General features: G+C 34.6%; 1 protein-coding gene across 2 annotated transcripts in view; it reads right to left on the bottom strand.

Moving 5' to 3' along the window:
* The window catches only part of LOC123534864 (von Willebrand factor A domain-containing protein 2-like), a 30,796-nt gene extending 6,428 nt beyond the window's left edge, over nucleotides 1-24,368 (bottom strand). For both annotated transcript variants that reach the window (XM_053519385.1, XM_053519386.1), the window contains exons 1-5: nucleotides 24,246-24,368; nucleotides 7,429-7,666; nucleotides 6,964-7,085; nucleotides 4,594-4,800; nucleotides 293-397 (exon numbers count right to left, since the gene is read on the bottom strand). In XM_053519385.1, coding sequence (XP_053375360.1) covers nucleotides 293-397; nucleotides 4,594-4,800; nucleotides 6,964-7,085; nucleotides 7,429-7,666; nucleotides 24,246-24,321 — 748 coding nt within the window. In that variant the 5' untranslated portion in view covers nucleotides 24,322-24,368. The remainder of the gene's footprint in view (nucleotides 1-292; nucleotides 398-4,593; nucleotides 4,801-6,963; nucleotides 7,086-7,428; nucleotides 7,667-24,245) is intronic.
* Nucleotides 24,369-25,316: the final 948 nt, after the last annotated feature.

Here is a 25,316-nt window from a genome sequence, read left to right as displayed (position 1 = left end):
TCTTTTTATCTTCGTAACATAACAACTTGTTATTGCTGTTCTTGTTATTGAAGTAATTAATTGTCATTTTGCCACTCAGCATGAATAAACAGTTAGGATTATAAAATATATTGTTTCCAATGATAGCCGGTATTAAAAAGCTGTAAATGAAAGAAAAACTATTTCAAATAAATTGGGTTCAATGTTTCACTGGTTATCATTGTGAGAGGTCGGAAAATCGTTTACGTTTAAAACACCAAACTTCATTTGGTACAATAGAGTACTTGTTTGGAGAAAATACGAATAAACTCACGTTTTTCACAATAAAATCCTGTATAGATGGCAGGACAATTACATTTGTTTCCAAAGTTTCCTGGGGTACACGTTCCTCCATTGTAGCAAACGCATCCGTCAATATCTGTAGCATTTCATAATATTTTTTATATTTTTGATGACTTACATTAAAGTGGCGTATATACAAAAGTATATAAAAATGAGCTTGATAGTTTCCGTGAATTTGATCTCTGGTGTCATCTAAACCTCCCTCCAATTATATCACCATTTGTTGAAATAACTAAGTTCAATAGGTTTTAAGAAGTACGTTTACATGCCCTCATGATACGGAGCGAACGGGGCTTCTAGGCCAGCGACTTCCAAGTGCCTGTTTGTCAACGCTGTGGGCCCAAAACCTCGATTTTGGTGATCATTAGTCCTCTACCGATACAACACTTGATGGGACTATAGGACGTCCGTCTGTCTGTCCGTTTGGGAAACTGTCCCTTCAATTATTCAAAAAGTATTCAAACCTGGTTAATAAATTTAATACGTTTCTAAAAGGCAATGTAGGTCACTACTGAAAGTCCAGTAAAAATTGTTTCCGCTCATTACTTTTATACACATTGACGGATTATCTTTGTGCTGCACACAAACATATCCTTTGAGGTTAAAAATTAAAGTCAGTTTCCTGTCAAGTAAAATTATTTTTTTCACCCAATAATTTGTTTTATGCATTGAAATAATCTCTGCTCCTACTGACCAGACAAATTGTCGCAGACGTGCTTGGTAAGCAAAGGTCACGGTCACATAAATTAAAGTAAAGATAGCTTTTGTTCCTTAGCTTTAAACTCCCTTGAAGCATTTTCGTATACACTCATACATTACAAGGTTATATGTTGCATGTTATACTTGCATTTCCTATGTCTATCAACTAGAGGACAAAGTAACCATTCAGGTTGAGTATAAAGCTTTCTGCTCCATAACTTTTAATTGCATGACAGGATATTTTATAACTACACAGAAATGCTCTCCATGATTAGAAATTTAAGCAATTTTAGTCTTGACACTGTTACCAGCAACCACAAGAGAGACAAATATTTACGGTGGGTGTTTTCTGCGATTCAGCGTTTTCGTTCCACGACCCCGCCGAGCGAAAACACGAGACTTACTAATTTAAGATGGAGAGAGCGCGGGACGAAAACACAATAATAATAATAATATTTAATTGTCGTGTTTTCGCAACGCGCCCGCGACATTCCAACTTAAAAATCTCTACTTTTCGTCCAACGACCCCGGTTATTATCGTGTTTTCGCTTCGCGCCTTCGCTAAATAGCGTGTTTTCTCCCCGCGTCCCCGCCTTTTTTAAATTTTAATCCTCGTGTTTTAGCTAAGTGAGACCGCGAGGTGAAAAATGAAATTGCACAAATCAGCCACATAGGTGAATGCAATACATAACTCTTACAAAAAGAAAATGCAAAAATGTTGCGCTGCGAAAGTCGAAATTAGAGAAATAAAACGGCCGGTGTAATGAAGTATTTCGACCCCCATAGAAAAATGACCCCCCGGTCCTAGTACTATGACCTCCAGATCATAGTACTATGACTCCCGCACGTGAAGTAAACTGAACCTCACGAAGAATATTGACTCCCATAAAAAACGACCCCTGGTCATTTGGTCAAATTTAGTGATAACTCATGTATCTAAGGCCTAATTGCTGCATTTTATGCCCCCACTCGGGGGAGGGGGCCATATAGATTTGCCCTTGTCCATCCGTCCTTCCATTTGACCATTAATTGACAGAAATCAGAGCATTCCGCAACGGGAAAAGGGATTCTATTTCTAGACGCTGTATCTTGGTGTATACATTTTTTCAGGAAAATAACAATTCACAATACGTTCACAAAACACACCAGTGTCAATAACCCCTGCAAACTTCGGTATGAAGTAATTCTTCAGAAACTGCTAGCATAGAACTTAGTATTAATAGAAGTTGCAATACCTAGCAGTGGCAGTAAAATACGGTAGCGGCAACAGTAGAAAGTAGTAGTAGTAGTAGTAGTGGCAGTGGTAGCGGCAGTTGCAGTAGCAGCAGCAGCAGAGGAATAAGTGACAGCAACAACAGTAGCAGAAGAAGAAGAGGTAGATGAACAAGACGTATTAGTGGAAGCAGGTATAGTAGTATTAGTAGTATCAGTAGTAGCAGTTGTAGTAGTTATAGTAGTAGAAGAAGTAGTAGTAGTAGTAGTAGAGAAGAAGAAGAAGTACATGTAGTAATAGCAATAGAAGTAGCGGCACCAGTAGTAGAAGTACAATCAAAATGTTAACTATTGGCAATGGAGGGTATTAGAGTTGTAGATCTAGTAAAATTGTCCGTTAGGTTTGGTGGGGATCACTTTTTAATAGATATTATCGTCGAAAGTCTTTTTAGGAGCCGGTGTTTTACACGGAAAGAGTAACTTTTTAAAATAGAATTATGTCCGGGAATCGATACTGTATGAGAGTTCGAATGTAGTAATTTTGGCAGTGAGTATTTTAGATGGAAGGAGTCACTTTTTCTATAGAATAATAACCGGGGGTCGTTATTCTATGAGATTCGAAGGGAGTCATCTTTAGAGAGTCTGTATATTACTTGGAGGGGTCAGTTTTTTTACAGAACAATGACCGGGGGTTCGTTATTCTATAGAGTTTTCAAAGGGAGTTTTTTAAAAGGGGAGTCAATATTTTACAGGAAAGGAGTCACATTTTCTATAGAATAATGACCGGGGGTCGTTATTCTATGGGGGTCGAAATACTTCATTACACCGGTTCGCAGGGCGACAACCCGCTAATTGCCGAAATTTAAGCATTACAATTGCGGTGGGGCGTTATGAAAACTTGCTAATTATCGGCGTCGATGTACGAAAGAATGAGATTAAGTAATTAAAATGGCGAGGGCACGGGTAAAAAACGCGATATTTTAGCGCTCTTCAAACATCGAGTTAAAACTTATTAGTTATCGTATTTCGAAGTGACATAGCGACAATGCGATATGACGTTCGACAACGCGAAGTTACATCAAGATATATCGTACTTTTGAAAGGCGACATGTCAAAGTGGATATCGCGATTGTCGTTTGGGATCGTTGCCGCCGTTTGCGATTGTGGGGTGTCACTTCGTAATGCCGCTATGTCAGTTCGCGTTGTCCTGTGCCGACCCCACAAACGCGACGGCGACATTATAAATGGCCCAAACAGGATTCCGTAGAAATTGGTTTGAAACGTTATATATGTCTCTCATGGTAAGAAGTAGACTTGTAAGATAACTCTTGATTGAACGTTTATCGATATGAATACTTTTCAAATATATTGTTGTAAAGGCTTGCACTCTGTGTCATCTATATGCATTCCGTAAATCTCATAAGCTGCTAGGTATATTCATTTACATGCAAAATAAAGGAAGGTAATTTGTCATAAATTCAATAAATATGTATCTTTATTACTTGTTCCAAGTCAAACTGATGGCATTAATGAAATTTCAGAAATTACTTACTGATATAAATTTATTTTTATTAAAATCCAGAGAGGTAAGCAGATATAAAAGAACTCCGGAACCTACGATTAGTTTTGACACATTCATCACGGAATCCAAGATTTATTGTTGTCGAAAATATTTGGCAAGTTAAATTAAATCAAACCATAAATGAAGTCTCTGTATGGCTGCAAAAATCCTATATAGCAAAATTCGGACCTTTAAGGGTCTAAAACTCTAAAAGCCATAATGGGATCTGGCCAGATTTCGAAAGGAACCTAGATATTATGCAAATACAAGTTGTGTGCAAGTCTGATAAAAGTTGATTGCAAAATGTTGTCTCTAACAAATTTTTGGCCCTTTAAGGGGTCATAACACTGGGATCCATTACGGGTGACGAGATCCAGCCAGTTTTCGAAAAGAACCGAGATATTATGCCCATACAAAATATGTGCAAGTTTGATTAAAATCAAATACAAAATGTTGTCTCTATCGGGTTCACAAGGAAATTGTGAACGGACGGACGACGGACGGACGGCCGAAGGGCGATTACTAAAGTTCACCCTGTCCCTACGAGCTGAAAACATATGACGATGTTGTTTTGTACAATATTTTAAAAATTCTTTAAAAGCAAAATCAATAATAAAATTTAATGTAAATAAAGTCAATAAAATTAAGAGGTTTCTTTTAAAATGGCCATGGTGAAAGAAATCGCAAATTATAGCATTTGTAGGAAAACAATGACAACTTGGCATGCAGCTCAAACTTTATGTAAACAAATGTCAAAGTGTAATTACACATTAAAGGAACAGAGAAAATATCAAACCTACCTGTACAAGCTGACAACGTCAATGGTCCGTTGATATCTTCCAGTGAATTGTAACTGTCTGCGTTGAAGTAATAAGACGAATTTGTGGCCACATTTTGTAACTCTTCAACATTAACTGAATTTCCAACACCCGCTGTATAAATGATAATCCCCAGATCTTTCAGCTTTTCTGCAGCGATTGTACTTTGCTCAAAGTTGTAACTCTGACCTTGAAAATGAATCACACAAAAAAAAATCTATGAATCTGAATATTAAAAACGCTGACTTCGTTAAAAAGACATTGATCTCCATTAAACTTAAGCATTTTAGAAGTTTTTAAACGGATGAACCAGAAGCTGGTATTTCTTCATTTTATTGGCTATGTGTTCTTTCAAATGTCTGAAAATAAGCACTTAAACCTTGATATTCATATTGGTAGAAGTGAGATTAATCGTTTTACAGCCAAATCCTGCTATTTCAGCCTTAGAAAAAACTGTGAAATTTCGTATTTTTGTCTTCATTTTTTTTCAGAAATGTCTGTTGGCGTCCGTGTTTTAGTGCAGGCATATGGTGAAAAAAATTGTGATATTTGTGCATAACAAAAACTGGGAGGTTTTGGTAGAGTAATACCAAATTATTCCGTAGTATCTTCTTTTTTTTCACCAAAGGTAAATATATGTAGAATTTGAGATTTAGTTTGTGCCCCGTAGGAACACTTTATTTCGTAAACTTAGGTGTTCATAACTCTCCATTTATGCATACCATTTGACAGTGATTGCTTAGATGAAAGACATACAACTTGAATAATGGAGATTTGAAACGAAATTAGGTCAAGTTCGTCTTTCATAAGCGCATTTTCAATTGACTGATTTTTCTGTATGTATACTGCAGTCCCTAAAGGATTAGTTCTTTTGTGGATGGTGTTCTTATTGGACATCAGGCTCCACCTCCAAAACCTTGAAAATGCGTCGTAAGCGAGATACAAACATGCTGTTTATGTGATTGTTGGTTCTGGCCTAGGTTTCTTTAACAACATAATTATATCTTATTTGCTCATTCGTAAATATCTTTGCTACATTACCTAATTGAATGTATTGATATATTTTGCTATTAATGGTTAGTGTTCCTCCAGGCAGGAATTTCTTGAAATGTCATGTCTGCATCTTGTATTGCATGAGTCAGATCAACAAAACAGTTTGTTTTAACATGACATTCTATAACATTTTGAGTCTAACTGATCTGATCTCACTGATTTGTCTTGTGTAAATGTATACTAGCAAGCCGTATGTTTTCAGATTTACAGATACAAAAGCCGCTGAAATTCTATTCAGTGCAAGCTCCTTTGCGTATTACTCAAAAGGAATAGCAAGACCACTATTGTTTGTTTGTTTTGGGTTTAACGCCGTTTTCAACAATATTTCTGTTAAATAACAGTGGGCCGTTAACTTAACCACTGTTCTTGGGTTTTGTACCAGTACGAATCTGTTTTCTGCAAGTAACTGCCAACTTCTCCACATGAGTCAGAGGTGGAGGACGAATGATTTCAAACACAATGTCTTTTTATTTTATCAAATAGATCCGGGGATTGAACTACCAACCCAACGATCCGTAGATTTAAATAAATGAATGCAAAATGTAGCTATTACGATTACCAATAATAAAATGCTATTATTTTGTTTTTCATGACTGAGAGGTAACCTTAAATTGTTAGCAGTTTAATCGATAAAATCATGACGTGCCTTTTAAAGGCACACATTAATTTATAAGGAATATACTTTAGCTTGATATATGTATCTAACTTAAGTAAGAAATTTCTTATAAGTGGTTAATAACCTGAATTGTCAATAATCAAATTTTAAAACTGACCGATGAACTCTCTTTGCCATTTACGGGTAAATCGGACAGTTTCCTGTATGTATATAGGGCAAATATTTTCCTATCGGCAGAATTTCTATTTCTTTAACCTTAAGCCTGCTGGCGGCAAGTGATTCTGCCTTTGCGACCAGTGCAGACCAAGATCAGCCTGCACATCCATGAAGGCTGATCATGGTCTGCACTGGTCGCTATTCAGTCAGTAAACTTTCAGTGAGCACCCCTTCGAGTAAAAAAAGGTATTGCCCAAATTGAATGATGGACCAGTCCATTTTAGAAATTTAGCAGGCAAAGGGTTAAACTTTGTGTACTAACTGAGAATCATGTTTAAAACAGAAATATGTATTGAAAATCATAGATACCCAGGTTTGATCATGAATTATCTGCTCTTGCAATTCGGAAAATACTGAAAAAATCGACTTTCAAGGGCATTCCGGTAAGGGCGGCATCGGTCATTTGAAAAAAAACTTCACGAAATATGTTTACGTTTTCATATCATATATATTGTTATAGATATTACCGTCTGTTATGAGTATAGCAATTCCAGTAGTCGATGGTCGGCGTCCTGATGCAGATGTGTCCTTGAACATTTCTGTTGCCTTGACAATACCGGCAGTAATATCCGTTCCTCCATCCGTATAACTAAAATTTAATATGGGTTATCTACAGTTCGTGTAATTTCGTCAAACATTTGTACTCAGTCTTGATATTTAAGAAGATCTATACAGTAAGCACGATAGAAAATGTTTAATATAATTATATTATTGACATTACATTGAATGTGGCTTTTAACGGTATGACATTTCTGTCTAGCAGGTATAATTATATAAGTGGTATCAGAAAATTAGTTGCCCTAAGAGTTGAAACATCCAACTAACAACATCATTAATTTATGTCAGAACCACTCACTACATTAAGTGAAAATAGATTTAAATTCAAGTACGACGTTATCGGAGGCTTTAAAACCTATAAATATATTGCATACCTCACTGCTGAAATAGCTGACTTTAAGCTTGTCACGTCATTACACTTGTTAAAATAAAACTCGATACGAGCATCGTCGTCAAAGACGATTAATGCCACCTGAGTTGCTGATGGCCCTATATTGAAAGCATCTACAATCCGTTGAACAAACTGCAGTGACTTTATGAAACCATCGTGCGTAACGCTCCCAGAGCCATCGATGATGAACGCAATGTCAGCTGGCGAAGCATCCTGGCAATCTAAAAGTATATTGATTTCAGTCAATTTCATTGAAATGCTTTGTAAGTTTAGAGTCATTGTTTCGGATAATGATGACTTAATTTTTATACTCAATTTATGGCAGAAAGAAACCATTGTTTTCATTACTTTAACTTTTTTGAAATTCATAGTTCTTTATGTTCAGTCAAAATGAATATACAGATGGTGCTATCAGCTCAGTGTTGCTATCCTTAATATCTAACATGATTTAATTCAATTGCATCAGCAATAAAATTCCGCTTTTATTATTATTATTATTATTATTATTATTATTATACCAGATTTATATAGCGCCCTTTTCATGATCAATTTCACGTTCAAAGGCGCTTTACATAGTTCAAATGCAGCCACACAGGGCGCATAATTCATCCTCTACTAGTACAGACACAGAGCGATATGACCAGAGGGACAGAGTGAGACAAAGCCCCCATGACAGAGAGATCAGAAATCAGATACAGGCTTGTCCGGCTAACTTAGCCTAGCTCATTGCGAATAGACAGCCTGGTTCTTTAACGTGCCCAGTGTATAGCACTGATACACGCAAGGATTGCCTGAGTTCCTGACCAGTACACCTCTAGTTGGGTGGGAAACACTGAAAAGCGTTTCTGAAAATTCTCGAGTAGCTGCCGCGGATCGAACCCCCGACCTCAGGATTGGAAGGCCAGTGTGCAAACCACTGAGCTATCCGCTTTTGCCTGTGGTGGGTGAAGTGAAGGGTTGTGTATTTCACTAGCTCTTATAAACAGACTTAGTTAATGTTTTCTTTGCATGCGTTATATGCTTAAAAATGATCTTACATTCATATGTATATTATAAATATAGGCTGCATAAATCAACCCCCTTCACACATTCATCTTCAGAGGCAATCCTAATGGATACGGAATTAAAATTTTACATAAAATAAGGATTTCTGATGATCTTGTTTAACTAGGTTGAACTGTATTTAATCACGCACATGCACATGTACACGCACACGCAGACGTACACATACAAGCAGGAAAGACAACACAGCAAACACCTCCAAGGGACGGTCGGTGCCAAAGAAAATGTGGGTACGTAACCCCACTCATAGTAACAGGTGAGAGGGCGCAAATGTAAAAGAGCGATAGGGGAACAAAATAAAATAAAATAGAAAAAAAACACTAACAACAAACAAGACATAAATTTGAACAGACAAAAGAAAAGTTGAAATACTGGGACACCGTTTCGGAACGGTCAGTAATCCTTATAAAAGGAAACTTGGGAGGGGTGGAGTCTGCGAGGAGAGTTAGAGAGCGGATAAACGCGTTTATGGCATGCCAACCTTGCACTACCATATTTTCAGCGAGTTAAAGAAAGACACTTGAATAGATAATCGAACACTAAGAAAGGCTCTGGCATTAATACAAAATACCAGATTATATAAGTATGTCAATCTAGGGTATAATAACACTAGCAACAGCACCAAGAGCCTTATATTTAAGGGTATGACTACGCAAGCTGCAAGACAAAATTCCATTCACTTCGTCCGTTTTTGATAGGATTTAGGAGTCTCAGAATACGGAGTTTTACACTTTAATTGTCTTTAACATGTTTCAAATCCAAAAACGCCCGTCGGAAGTTATCACATGTTCTTTTGTTTATCTATCAGCAGCACGTGTTAATTTTGACATGCTTTATAATCACAGTGATCATTTGATGCAAATGTATAAAAAAGTAACCGGCGATTACTTTTTTTAATTTTGTATTTGTCAATAGTAGGTTACAGCATATAGCATATAGTATAAGAAATTTTCTATAAGTAGGTAATCACATACTGAGTTATTTGAAAAAGATTGTATTATATAGAACTCGTATAAAGCCCTGACCCTTGCCATGTTAGATTTCTTTAATTCGAACAGTACTATAGAGATTGCAAGATGTTTACCGAAAAAAAAACCCCGACCAATAGGCGTAAAAACAGCACAGATCGTGATCAGACTGCACTGCAGTGCAGGCTAATCAAGATCTACACTGGTCTCAATAGTAGAAACCAATTGTGTTAAACAAAACAAGGGTCAAAGCAAAACCATAGTATAATAAGTACTATTGAGCTACATAAAGGGAAATAATTCCTACAAGTATAATAAGCTAAGGCCTAAAAACAAATATGTTTGTTTCCTGTAACCCGACCGACCGTAAGTTTTTACCGCCGACCGCAATTTTTTTATGGGCTGAAATTCGAGATTCTGATCATATCTTTATTGATTATAGGGATAATTTAGTTGTACCCGACCTTGTCGCGCATAGTCACGAACGTTCCTGGTTCTGTCGACATGAAACAACATGGCGAAAAGCCTGTTTGTCGGTAGACTCGAGGTTCCGGGTTTTCCCCCGCGAAAATCGAGAAGTTTTCTTTGATGCATATCGAGTTCAAAAGTTCTGCCCCTTGTCAATCAAAATCTTGGTGAATTTCAATACTGTTCGCCGCCACAAGCGGAAGTATGGCAGTAGGCGGAGCGTCATATACTAATTAGCTACTGACAGCTGTCAATCACGCCACGCGCCGACTGACACGTGGTTATCTCGCGGTTTGTATTTAGTACTTCATTATGAAAGGTGTTAATTGATCAAGGTGTAAACGATAATTGATAAACATTTCGTAGAAGAGCAGTCTATTATCATGTTTGTACAACTTGTTCAGGGGTCACGCTGTCGGTTGCACTTGAGCCATTTGCGACAAAAGATTAATTGTGGCCCCGAAAATCTCTAAATGGCAAAAACGGCCCGAAGCTATGTCTGTCTGCAAAACTATGAACTTTGCCTGTTACACAATGTTTACTGAACAAAAGGAATCAGTGTAGAAAAAAAAACTTGTATGAACAACATCTGTTATTGAAAGGCAGGAGCAAATTTTCAACAATTTTATTTGATTAGTAATTTAAACAGGCCTCGACCTTAGCGGTGGACCGTTGGACCGACGCAACCAAAAATATCGGCAGGTCCACTATCAAAAGTTGGGTAGACCGACGGTCAACCAATTTTCAGTCACGGTCTGCAAATAAAATAAAACCCTTAAAAGTGAAAAAATAGGGGTGGTGGGGGGTGGGGGATCGTATCCATATCGGCGAATTCACAAAACGAAAGTTGATTTTGCCTTAGTACGGCATTCTACAGTTATAAGCATTGGCGAGTTAAAGTCAGGATAGCACGAATGGACTACTCCACCGATCGGGTGAGTGGTTTTTACGTGGTAACTTTACCAAATTGAGTAATTACATCAGGCAAAATTACCTGGATTGACTGGAATTTACCCGCGAATCGTAAAACTATCAAAACGTCATGCTGGTAATTTTCCATTCCACAGCACGTGCGCCCTATCGTAATACTTAATTTACATCGCAGTTAAACGCGCGTAGTGCATTCATTTTTTAATATAATCGCTTCAGATATTCAACACCGCTTGAGAACTAATACAGTTTGAATTCTATAACAATTTTAATAAGATATCGACAGGAATGTAGGCAAAATTCTTTTAAAACGATCAATTTTTCATATAATGTTTTGTAAAATTTCAAACAGCGCGATCTTGATTATTTATTTCCTTTTTAAAGTAAATAAACGGTACATACTATGGTAATAAAATTCAGACTTTTGACCAGAAAATACAAAAAACACAATTAAAAAATCTTAAATAATGAAAAAGCGGCAGCAATTTAAATACATGGAGTAAAACGATTTTTTGGCAAACAGATTTCTGTTAGCACGGCAGAATAGGTTACGTGACCTCATGAACGTAAATATTAAAATGAGGCAGTATGATGTCGTTGCGATTTTTAATAAGTTTTAAATGAGTCTTCGTACATATATTTTTTGACACAACACTTTGTTAGATATTCTTCTCAAACAATAATGTAAATTTCTTGAGGGCAAATAGGTCAGCATCGTTCACGGTCTGACACATTTATATGTCAGTTTATTCTGGATATTGCACATTCGCTTTTAAAAAAATAATGAAAAAACTTTTTTACTGATTTCTTCTCAACAATTAAAGGAATCGAGAAAGTACGATCAGACAGTGATGTGTCACATGGCGCGAAAACATGACGTAATGCAATGACAATCTCGTGGAAACTATACCGCTTTGATCTCCACTGCAGATGCCACAATATCCGACACACTTCTTTGAGCTCTTTGAGGGGGTGTTAATTGATGATGAAAACGAGGCCAATTACTTAGTTTATCGTCAGAATGATTTCCGATAATTGTTGATGTTTTTTTTTTTTCACTTTCAACACTGGTGCTGATTGTGTCCATATTTTGGGACACTTTTCAAAATAATTATTTTTCGGGATAACAGATTGCTACAGTCTTCCATTTTTAATAATTTAGAAATAAGTCCTGTTTCTTTGAGTTATATGAAGTTATGACGTCTACAGCATCACAATTTATGAGATAGAATTGGAGGTCCACTAAAGTCTGAGCAGGTCAACTAGATTTTAGCAGTTGGTGAACCTGCTGGCAACTGCTGAAAAAAGTTAAGGTTGAGGCCTGATTAGGCAGTTAATTGGCGATAATAAGGTTACTAAACACTGAAATGTTCTGACACCTAATAAAAAAAAAAAATCCCTACCTACCGACCCCCATTTTTTTCAGCATGTTACAGGAAACAAACATATTTTTTTTTATGCCTAATCAAAACACAGTTATTCATCTTTCTTGATTGTAATACCTACTTCTTATCACCTTAATAAAAAACAAAAATAAAAGATACCAGATCGGCATAAGAGGCTATGCAAAAAAAAGCATGAGAGAGAGAAAAGGGGGGGGGGGGGGTGGAGAAGGGACAGAAACAAAGTAGGGGTTGGTGGTGCAGCACTGGGGAGATTTCGAAATGAGCTGTACAAATGAAAGATCAGTTGTCTAGTGAAAGCAGAGATAGACAATCACTCCATTTTACATTAAGTTTGTTTAAGGAGGTAGGTTACCTTGTTACAAGGGTAAATTCAAGTTAGTTTAACCGAGCATTTGTTTGTATTTCGTGTAATATGAAGTTTTACCTGCTACAATCTCAATTTCGTTTGTCTCTGTCCCTTCAAATTCAATTTTTATTCAGGTTTGAAGAACATGACCCTCTAAAGGTATTTGATATTGAAAGAAGAAGGAAAATACGGATATTTAACACTTTTCAGTGTATTTTAGTTTCATTGATATCCGTAGAAGTCTGCATAATTGATAATTTTACTAATATGCACGTTAGCTTTCTAATATAAGCTTTAAATGTATATGTCGCGGGGCTCGTGTTTCCATGGTAACGCATTTTCTCTCATTTTTAAACAACTATGTATAAAAATAGGGGTTTTCGACGGCTTAAGTGGCATTCTGTTAATGACCAACATGGAATATTTGGGAAATATTATAAGCAAAATGCCAAGCACTTTACATGGTACCCTATTTTTCTTAAAGTTTACAGTAACCATGGCAACAGAGATGTTTAAAATAGCTTATATCTTGCTTTTTGTCGTAATTTCTTATAAAAAAATATTGAATAAGATTATCATTCTAGTTAATGTAGCTTTAAAACATATTATTTCTAACGTAAGTTATATTTTCTTGTTATTTGCATTGATTCAAACAAATTTCACAGCTTAGAATACATACGGCAGTACCCCTCGTCTGGCATTTTTCATGGAAAAATCGTTCAGCATGCTGCTATTATTCTCATGGATATTGTTGAAATGAAAATAAAAAGCCGAAGCTGTGTTTCTTAAATAGACCAGTGTCAACGCTTTTGAATTTTACATTTAGATACATAGGTCACGGGCTTCGTTTCCATGGTAACATCAATTAAATTCAAGGAACCACATTTTTCTACTGAAATTTGAACAATTTTAGATCTTAGTTTTAGTATATAAGTAACAAATTATCAACGGAACCTGAAAATAGGTATTACAAATCAAACTGCTAGATTTTTTATTTGAAAATGGCCGTTACAAGTAACCTTTCATCCAACTATATTCCAAATAACATTGGTTACCATCATCCATTTTCTTACAATCCGCATAACGTTTCAATATAACTACATAAAAGAAGCAAAATATTGATGATTATTCAGAGCAAAAGATTCATAACAAATATTTCAGCAAATATTTGTTATTTGAAGATAGTTAAAATAAAGAAAATGCACAGAATTACGTACATTCAAGATAAATTCTATTAATTTTGCGCGGTAACTGACACGTAACGTCATGACGTCAATGACGTCATTTTAAGGCAACATTGTTTTGAAGCGTTTCTGCGGCAATTGATTCATTATTTCTGCATTATTAAACCATAAAGTATCAGATCGGAGGCAGGTTCATGATTTGTTTTCAGGAGAATGAATATACAAACACATTTAATTTGTCGTAAACATCGTCGTAAATCGTCACGTTAGCTTCCGGTTGGACATGCGCACATACAAATATGAAGGTAACCTACCTCCTTAATTTGTTTTCTTTCTTAGCATTAAAATGTTCAAGTTTCAATAGCATTTCATTTGTGTTTTGAAAAACTGAAAGCTTGGAAATATGTTTCTAGTTCGACATTGATATATAGTAAATTTCGCATTTAGTAATATGTTCATTAATGCAATGCTAAATTTTTCGTTACCTAGAATAATATCTGTCTTTGACCATTCAGTGGAAATATTCGGACAAGTTTCGTTTATCCATCTTTTGACCTCAGTCCAGTATAAGTTACTATAACGGCAATCATAAAATAAATGTTGTAAAGTTTCAGTTTCTGTATTACAGAAAGAACATAACGAATCATTTCTTAAACCCATTTTTTGGAGAGAGTAATTTGTTGAAATGATTCTATGATTCAGTCTGAATTGAAACCATTGCAACCTTGTATCTTTAGTTGCAATGAAAGGGAATTTATATATATATATTTCCAGTTAAAAAGCGCATTTAAATTTAATTTATCAGTCCATTTTCTCCTTAGAGAGATGATTATTTTTGGCCTGGCAAGTAGGAAAGCATAGATTTTTCTACATCCTTTTATTTGACTATTAACTTTTTTTTTTACTGCAAATGGTTGTAAAGGTGAGGTTTCCCTTCTTGCATAATGTGGAAATCTAACCTTGTCAATGAAATCTCTTATTGCTGCGATGATACTTTGATATTGTAAAAAATTTGTTCTGACTTCATATTTATCAATAAAATCATTATACAACAGAAAGTTTCCATTTCTATCTAGAAAATCGTTGACTAATAAAACTCCTTTCCTTATGAACATGGGATAGTGAAAACTAACACCACCAATTTTAAAATTACTGCTGTGCCATACTGGCAGTGCACAAAAATCACTCCAGCTTTTTGGGTATTGGTCATTTATTCGTATGATTCCTTTAAAGACATCATTCCAAAAGTAATTTCCAACAGTGTTCAGTTTATTTTTCATAAAATTCATTCCATAATTACTATAGGTTTGAAGAAAAGGGTAGATATCTGTAATTAGTTCAAAATATGTAGTATTATATCTCATATATCTGCGAAGCCAAGTCAGTTTTAAAGCGGTAATGAAAGTATCTAACTCTATCATTTTTATACCTCCATTTTCATAGGACTGAATAACAGTACTTCTTTTTACCTTATCCTAGTCATTCCATAAAAATGTATAAAAAGAATTTTGCAAAGTTTTTATGATGTCATTATTTGGATTTGGCAAACTCATAATAAGGTGATTGATTTTTGGTAAAGTTAGTGTTTTTATGACTATATTTCTACCTATTGGACTGATAACCTTTTTATTCCAGTGAGCGAAGAGCCTTTTAATTTCTTCAATTTTTGGTAAATAGTATTTGCCATATTTTTGAGGTCATTTGTGAAAGTTACTCCTAGTAATTTAAAACTATGGGACTCCCACTGAAGTCCTAATTCTGGACAAGGTAAAAACCTGCTACTTTTTAAAGATCCAATCAATCCAGCTTTTGTTTTATCTATGTTTATTTGTAATCCTGATATTCTTGCAAAGAAGTCTAATGTTTGTATTGTGTTTTTTAAGGACTTTTCAGTTCCGTCTAATAATACAGTCGTGTCATCCGCATACTGTGACAGGAGAAATTCTGTATTATTTATTCTTATCCCTTTAATATTTTTGTTTTGTTTCAATATTGCCGCTAATACTTCCGCACACAGAATTAAGATATAAGGGGACAGGGGGTCCCCCTGACGGCAACCTCGCTGGACCCTAAACCAGTCTGACAGGTGACCATTTATACTGACACAAGATTGTATATCATCATAAAACAATTTAACCCAGTTTATAAAGTTTCCACCAAAATTACAATACTGTAACACCTTGTACATAAAAGACCATGAAAGGGAATCAAAAGCTGTTGCAAAATCCACTAACAATAACATTCCTGGTATTTGTTGTTCTTCTGTGTGGAACATTACATCATACACTAGTCTTATATTATCTGCAATAAATCTTCCAGGAAGAAAACCAGTTTGGTCTGGACTAATCAAATTTGGTAAGACATTCTTTTAATCTTTGAGCAATGCTAGCAGAAGCGATTTTGTACGAAAGATTCAAAAGAGAAATGGGACGCCAATTTTTAATGTAACGTTTATCTTTATCTCCCTTTGGGATACAGGTTATAACCCCTTGTTTAAGAGAAACCGACAGATCCCCCGAATCAAAGGCATAGTTAATTGATCTTACTAAGAAATGGCCAATATCCGACCAGAAAAATTAAAAAAAGACAGTGGTAAACCCACTTCTGCCGGGCTCTGTGTCGTTTGACATTTTTTAGACTATTCAGCATCTCCCTGTATGTAAGATGTCCTTCTAAACCTTGTTTCGTATTTTCACTTAATTTTGGAATACAACCATTTTGTAATATATGGTCTAATTCTACTGTTTCAGTCTGTCTTACTGAATATAAGTTTTTATAATGGTTAACAACCTCATTCATAATTTCCTCTTGCTTTTGCAGGAGAGCTTCCGATGTCGAGTACAGTGAGTTCATTAACTTAGAAACAAAATTCCTTTTTTCTAGACCGCAAAAGTATTTTGTGGGTTTTTCGCCCTCAGCGATCCACTTAGCTCTAGACCTTATATAGGCACCCTGCAATTTTTTTGATCTCAGCTCTGCCAGTTCTGTTTTTTTACTCTGTAATAAATCAAAGTTAGTATTATTTTGTTTTTCAAGGGTACTAATCTCTTTTATAAGTTTCTCTTGTTTATTATCTTCTTGTTTTTTCTTAAAGGAGAAGAAAGCTATACTTTTTCCCCTAATCTCCATTAAAAGAACCTCAAAAAAAGTTTATCATTTATGGTCAATATTAAATCTTCATTACTTATATTTTCTACTGGTTCTTGTGAAGATTGTTCTTCTGAAGCGTATTGTCTTTTAATCTGCATTATAAGTTGCTAAGTTTGTTCAACAAAGATTTAAAAGAGATGGTCATGAGTACTTCAGATAGAGTCAAATATACTTAATTCCAAATAAATAACTTAGAACAATATACAAGGAGAAACAGTATTAGGATTTACGGGCTCGAAGACGTCAACAAGAATGAAACTCCATCAGATACAACGGGAAAGATTGTCAAGTTCATGAAAGACAATCTAGACATTACGATAGATGAAAGTTCTAAAAATGTGGCGCATAGATTGGGCAAGTTTACTGTAGACGCCAATAGACCTGTAATTTGTAAATTCTTGCGCAGAACAGAAAAGATGCTCATTATTGGTGCTAGGAAGAAACTAAAGGGTAAAAGTGTGTTGTCATCAGAGAGGATTTGACTCTCAAAAACGCGAAACTACTGGAAGCTTTGTCTGGAAAAAGAAGAAGTTAAAAACTGTTGGTCGGATAATGGTAAAGTTTTGGCACTTCTGAAAAACGAAAGAAAGATCAAAATTGACATGTATACAGATTTGTCAAAACCATTACTGAAAGACTGATCAATGATGACTAACCGAATTTAAATGTTCTCAACACACTATAAACTTCATAGGTGCTTTAGTGCTATTATATGTGTGTTTATTCCTGTTTCCTTTTTTTCTCCTTTCAGTGTTTATTTACATAAAAAAATCATGTAAATTTCCTTTTTGCTCAAACCAGTGTATACCTATAAGGTGTTTGCATAAGATTGGTCAGAAAGACAGTTATTATTGAAATAGTCACATGTCAAAGGTAACTTTTATTAATAGCCACTATTAACGTGGTTTCATGTTAATTTTAGGCAGATTATTTTAGATAATCAGAAAATTTTTGTCAATGTAATCAATCTGATAATATTACATGTTAGGGTAGTCATGTTAGGATAAAACTTAGTAGTACAGAATACTTTTATAAATTTTGAATTTCATATGTTTCTTGTTTAAATATGTTTTATATTCCTTATCTTAGCTTAGTTCAAGATTTTTACGACCACCTAGGGGCGTTTTCAACTTTTTGTTATAAAGGAAATGAAAAGGATTTAGGTCCTTTTAGAATTGTCTCATAACTGACAAAAATGACAAGACAGTAATCAATTGGTATTTCTATATATTAATACTGTAATAGTCACATGTCATAGATAGCTGCCATTAACATAAGCTATTATTAGTGTGGTATTGTGTTTCCTTTTTATGTAGATTTTTTTAGACAGTCAGATAGTTCCATCAATTAAAAATCCTTTCTATTATGCAGAGATGTAGTACAGAACATTATGTAGGTTTTTCTTTTTTCAAATATGTTTCTCTTAGAAAGAATAGTCTAGTCTTTTCTTTGCGGAATTATCTTTATGGACCGTCACAATGTAACAATTTTGACTGTAGTTTTTCATTTTCAGACTTATCTTCGTGGACGGTCTCGGAGGGAAAAAAATATTTTTTTTCTTTTTTTTTCTAAAGGTCAAAAAGGACAAGTCATCTAGACAAGTGGTATTATCAAACATCATTATTGAATTAGTCACGCGTCATAGAGAGCTGCTACTAATATTTTTTCATGTTAATTTTTTTTGTACATTTATTAGGCAGTCAGAAAAGTCTGCCTTTTATACTTCCTTTGTGTTTCAGCCATTGTGAGGATAAAAACCTAAAGATATAGCTCAGAACATTTAGTGGTTGCTACTGTGCTACTTTTGATGGGTTTTTTCACGCGTTTGCCTCTTATAGCTGACCTTTTCCTTTTAGAGTTTCTGAAGAAAGTTAACTTTAATTACCCAAAAGATGTAAATACTTTCTTTAAGACACTTTGGGAGTAGGACGTTTTTTATGTAATAAGTATGTTTTGAATTTTGTTTTTAGCTCGACTATTCGAAGAATAGTCTAGCTATTCTACTCACCCTGGCGTCGGCGTCGGCGTCGGCGTCGGTGTCACACCTTGGTTAAGTTTTTGCATGCAAGTACATACAGCCATCAATGAAAGGCATATAGCTTTGAAACTTATTTCTTCGTTTTCTAGGTCAATTACCAACCTCTCTGGGTCAAGTCCCATAACTCTGACATGTATTTTGAGCAATTTATGCCCCCTTTTGGACTTAGAAAATTTTGGTTAAAGTTTTACATGCAAGTTACTATCTCCAAAACTAATGCAGATATTGATTTGAAACTTCACATGTGTCTTCGGGGTTATAAAACTAGTTGATAGCAGCAAGTCCCATAACTCTGACTTTCCTTTTGGCCAAATTATGCCCCCTTTTGGACTTAGAAAATTCTGGTTAAAGTTTTGCGTGCAAGTACATACAACTATTTCTAAAAGGCATATAGATTTGAAACTTATTTTTTCTTTTTCTAGATCAATTACCAACCTCACTGGGTCAAGACCCATAACTCTGACATGTATTTTGAGCAAATTATGCCCCCTTTTAGACTTAGAAAATTTAAGTTAAAGTTTTACATGCAAGTTACTATCTCCAAAACTAATGCAGATATTGATTTGAAACTTCACATGTGTCTTCGGGGTTATAAAACTAGTTGATAGGATCAAGTCCCATAACTCTGACCTTCATTTTGGCCAAATTATGCCCCCTTTTGGACTTAGCAAATTCTGGTTAAAGTTTTGCGTGCATGTACATACAGCTATTACTAAAAGGCATATAGATTTGAAACTTATTTTTTCTTTTTCTAGATCAATTACTAACCTCACTGGATCAAGTCCTTATAACTCTGGCATGCATTTTGGGCAAATTATGCCCCCTTTTGGACTTTGAAAATTCTGGTTAAAGTTTTACATGCAAGTTTCTATCTCCAAAACTAATGCAGATATTGAATTGAAACTTCTCATGTGCCTTCGGGGTTATAAAACTAGTTGATAGCAGCAAGTCCCATAACTGATATGCATTTTGGTCAAATTATTCCCACTTTTGAACTTAAAACTCTTTTGATATTTAACTTTTTGGGTAATATTTTCCCGCTTCTGGGTCAATATTTCGAATAGTCGAGCTTGGCTGTCTTACGGACAGCTCTTGTTCTTGAAAGAGTCATGTGACTTCGTCTTTCTGCGCACAGAATACGCGTAAATACTTTTTAAAACAACTATTTTTGCAGTAAGACGTTTCTATGTTTAGAATTTTTTCTTTTGTATTCTTGAAGGAGTCATGTGACTTTTTCTTCCTGCGCGCAGAGGGTGTCGTATCTTTTTACGAAATTAATTAAAAAAAAAAATTGTATTCTTGAAGGAGTCATGTGACTTTTTCTTCTGGCGCACAGAATGCGCGCAGATACTCTATTAAAGACACATTTGCAGTAAGAGTTTTCTATGTGTCAGCATTTTGTATTCTTGAAGAGTCATGTGATATTTTCTTTCTGCGCGCAGAAGGTGTTTTGTTTCTTTTTCCGTTATTGTGAAATTGGGAAGAGAGAAAAAAAAAACGAAAAAAAAAAACAAAACAAAATCGTTAGATTTTTGTCATTCCTTTCTTTTACAAAGAAGATATTGTTGGATTAAAATAGAGATAAAGCTGCACATACCCATTTTGCAGAGAAACCTATATGTATCATAGTTTTCTAGGTATTTTGTGAATTGGTTTTCTTTGTTGAGGAAAGAAAAAAAATCAAAAATGATTATAATTATGTTTAAACACTAGAAAGTAACGTCAGAAACATACAGGTATCTTAGTTTCAGGATATTCCGTGTTTCTTGTTTCCTTTGTTGAGGCAAAGAAAAAAGAAAAAAAATCCGAAATTGACTACCAATAGTTATTTTTATATACAACTTTATGAAAGGCTGTTCCTTTTTCTTGTTCAAAAGATAATGTCTAAACATTTGAAAATATCATCAGACACCTACATGTATCTTAGTTTTTAGGTATTTTGTGAACTTTTTAGCTTTTATTGGTTAAGGTAAAAAGTCAAAATCAATTATTACTAGCCGTCTTTATATATACCATTACCATAGACTGTCTCTCTTAAGGCTTATGTCTAAATATTGCGTACAAAAATAAAAATTTATGTTCTTTCCCTCAGTTTTTCACTTCAAAAACAGAACTACATTTTCGTATGTTCCTTAATAAACTGATTTTTTTTTTATTTTTCTACTATTTTTCAGGTGCAGCACCGTGTGTTTTTTTTGTTTGTTTGTTTGTTTTTTGCTGTTACATAAGAAGCAGGGTATTTTTATTATTCTTTCTTTTCATCCATGATTTGTCTAGTTTTTTTCTATGGTTGAGAATTTAACTTTCGTCTCAATGAATGTACAAGGACTAGGTGACAGGGGAAAACGGAAAGATGTTATTAATTACCTGAAAGAGAAAAAATACAATATTTATTTTCTCCAAGATACACATTTTACAGATAGAGAAATTAAGTACATTCGCGCACAATGGGGCTATGAATGTTATTTTAGTAACTTTAATAGTCAGTCTAGGGGGGTAGCAATATTTATAAATAATAACTTTAGTTATAAATTCTCTAGTATGGAAACCGACCAGAATGGCAACCTTCTTATTCTTCATGCTTGTATTGCAGATGTTAATCTTTCGATGTTTTGTATATATGGCCCAAATAAAGATGACCCTGATTTTTATAAATATATTGAAAGAAAAGTGTTAGAAACTGAAAATCATTGTTTAATTGTTGGAGATAATAATATAGTGTTAAACCCAGACATTGATTGTTTTAATTATATAAATGTAAATAATCCTAAAGCAAGAGAAACAGTGCTTCAAATGATGATCGAATGTAATTTAATTGATGCATGGAGAGAACAAAACATTGAAGAAAAACAGTATACATGGTTTAAGAGAAATCCTATTAAAAAAGCAAGACTAGATTTTTTCCTAATTTCCAGTAATTTATACACAGACTTGAGTAATGCGTCAATTTTACCAGGCTGTAGAACAGACCATTCAATGATTTTATTAAGTTTTGAATTCGGAAAGTTTAAGAAAGGTACCTCATACTGGAAATTCAACAACTCTTTGTTAAGGGATATTCAATTTGTTGAACAACCGGCGATTATTTAAATTTGTTTTCAATTTATGAAAACGTGATAAATTAAATATCTTACGTGTGAAACATTTCTTAATGTTTGAATGAAAGAAAGATTGGTATTCTCAATATCAATTAAATATTGACAAACTCGGGATTTCAAAGATGATCAAATGGGAGTGGAAAATGTTTGAATAAATGCTATCCTTTTTTATATATACGAAAATGAAATTTATTACACGAACTTGATTAACCTTAATGTTTGTAAATGATTAACTTACTTATTAATTATTATATACACACTTTATGTACAATTATAAAGGATAATAATCCCCTTCATCCTACGTGTAAGAAAACATTAACGCTAGTGCACAACTTCCACTTCTGAATTCCGGAAACTTCCAAATACCGAACTTTTAGTCTGGTCAAGACGTCGCCCGGGTTTCGGAAGTTACACTGTATATGTACCAATGTACAAGCCTCCACACTGGGATTTTTCATGTTTATTAAAACATTAATGTTTTCCCGTCCAGATTTACTACACTGGCGACTCTTGCGATTGAAGGTACAAAAGTAAGCATGGTGATCGATGCTTCATTTTTGTAACATATTATATAACATGTTAGCTAATTTTTGGAAAATTATTTGAGCAACAACCTAATAGTATTCCAGGATAGGTCTTTAAGTTGGTACTCAGTGAATGGATGGAAAAACATTACATCCAGATAAGGCAGCGGCATGTGTCATATTTACATTCCAAGCATCCAGTACAATTTAAAATGAGTCACCCAGCATTGAACATCAGTCGGGATATTAGTTATGACTGGGAACCAAACCCGGATCAGACACACTGCAGTTCAACCTACTAACCACTACGCCACAGACTCTCAACAGTATACAACCATTGAACACACTTTAGGACATAATGCTGTATTTAAAATATAATCCTTTGTCTCCAACCCAATCCACTAAAACAGGTACAATCATTTTTGGAGAACTTGAACTTTGGTTATTGTGCCGGAAAGATGAGATTCAAAACATTTCAAGTGTACTTGTAAAACATATAAAAGCATAATTGTAATGTGTGAATTATGAAAAAACAGATTTAAATCAAATTGGTAACAGTTTACTTTTCAAATGTTTTGAAGCTGTACACTACATTTAGCAAGTATTTAAACACTTGCGAAAAAGGTAAAATATACATATTCAATTATAAGGTGTTTATAATTGCGTTTCTCCTTTGCATACGTTTATGTTGACTGTAAAAATATGTAATAAAAAATGAAACAGGTAATTCCCCTTTTGAATTTGTGCGTTTTGCCTTTCTATTTTAGGATTCGCATTTGAATTTATATAATGAAAAGGCATTAAATATTAAATCATCCTGTCATGTATTGATCGGGAAAGTTTTTATCTAGCGTTTTATTGAAATATCAAATTGAATAAAATCATTATTGTAGGATGCCTATTATCACTGGGCCCTCGTGATATAATCCCTTCTCAGTTGACAAATCGCTATTTGAGATACATTAGTTTTTAATTAAAAAAATAATGATAAAATAAATAAATAAAAAAAAAAAAAAAAAAAATCGTGTCCCGAGATATTTACAAACCGAAATCAATTGTCGACATTATGAATATTCAAAAGCAAAATATTGCAAGTTTTCTTTGAAACAGGGCATACATTACTAGAGTAAGGTCTATCTTGATGGTTTTCGAAATGTCAAAATAAATCCCTGTTGAACTATTATAATAGAAGTTTTACATTGAGAGTGTAACGCTATACACACTTTCTTCGCTGTTTTATCTGTTTTCCGTTAGTGGCTGCTAGTGTTTCGTAATCTACCAATGTGGGTGCTTCGGTCTGAAAACCGATATTGTCAAATGGCATAATACACATAGCAAAATATGTTCCGACAGGCAAAAAAACAACAACAACATTTATACGGAACATCAAATGGTTATTGTAGCAGATCATATAATTACTTTCTAAGTAATGTATAAAGGTTAGATAAATAGATTTGTACATAAATGAGCCGCGACATGAAAAAACCAACATAGTGGCTTTGCGACCAGCATGGATCCAGACCAGACTGCGCGGATGCTGTTGGTTTTCTCACGGCTCAAATATTTTTAAACGCTTGTATGTAAATCAGGAACAACGAAAACAATCCAACAGTGTAGTATACTTACTACGCGTTGATGAAACTGAATCCACGGTAAATCCTAGGCACATAAACAAGAAAACGATTTTTATCACTGAACACATTCTAAATAATAAAGCAAACAAGTAAGTCTGACGCAACTTCTCTGTCCAATAACAATAACTTCAAAAAGGAAGTAAAAATCCTCTTTTATCTGCATTAGATAAGAGGCAGTGGAACGTATCGCATAATTTGGCACGTTGGATTATCTGAAGTGATTTCATAGGCATTTATATTCGACTGGTTATTTATGTAGGGATAACGCATGTTTTTTGTGTTATAACATCTGCAGAATCCCGAGGAATTGGTTGGTACCCGAGCCCGTTTCCCCGAGGGATTCTGTAAATGTTATAACACGAAATGAGCATGCGCTAACGCTATTCTAGCATAAAACGAGTAAAACTGATAAATGGATATAATTAATGTCTCTCAACGTCATTAATTTGCCACGAAATGCGCGGAAATGTCTGAGTTGTTTTTTTTTACGTTGACGTCATTTCGTTTTGAATTATTCGTTTTGGGGCCGAATGTTGCCATGGAACGCGCATATACAAAAAGGTGTTACAACAGCACGCGAACGCGAGAATCTCTCTGTTAACACACGTTTTCTCTCCTGTTAAAACACCCCCGAAAAGTGACAAGAACAGCAGTTTTATGCTATAATAATTATTGTATTTGTTAACATTTCCCTGAATGAGTATTTTTGTGTAGGATAAACACACTAGGTAACCCGATATGTTCGGCGCAGGATGCTATGTTCGGCGCAGGATCGATACATAGATTTTCAAATTTTAATGGTGTCAGTATTCTCATTATTTCGGTCTATAAAAACAAATATCCAACAAAACCACCTCACTAGTCTTATCACGCAATAAATGAAGTTTCCAAAGCCAATTTAAAATCCTGAAAAGATGCCACTATAAGCAAAAACGACGAAGTTAAATGTGAAACTTTACGCCAATTTCAGCAATTTTAAAGTTTATAGCCACATTTCTTTGAAAATATTGCAAAACAAAGCCAATATCTTTATGCACTATATTTATCAACCTTTTCCCTGTCA

Source organism: Mercenaria mercenaria, chromosome 12 (genome assembly GCF_021730395.1).
Source record: "Mercenaria mercenaria strain notata chromosome 12, MADL_Memer_1, whole genome shotgun sequence".
Classification (NCBI taxonomy): domain Eukaryota; kingdom Metazoa; phylum Mollusca; class Bivalvia; order Venerida; family Veneridae; genus Mercenaria; species Mercenaria mercenaria.
Note: the sequence above shows the minus strand (reverse complement) of the source record. Positions and strands in the feature narration are given on the sequence as shown.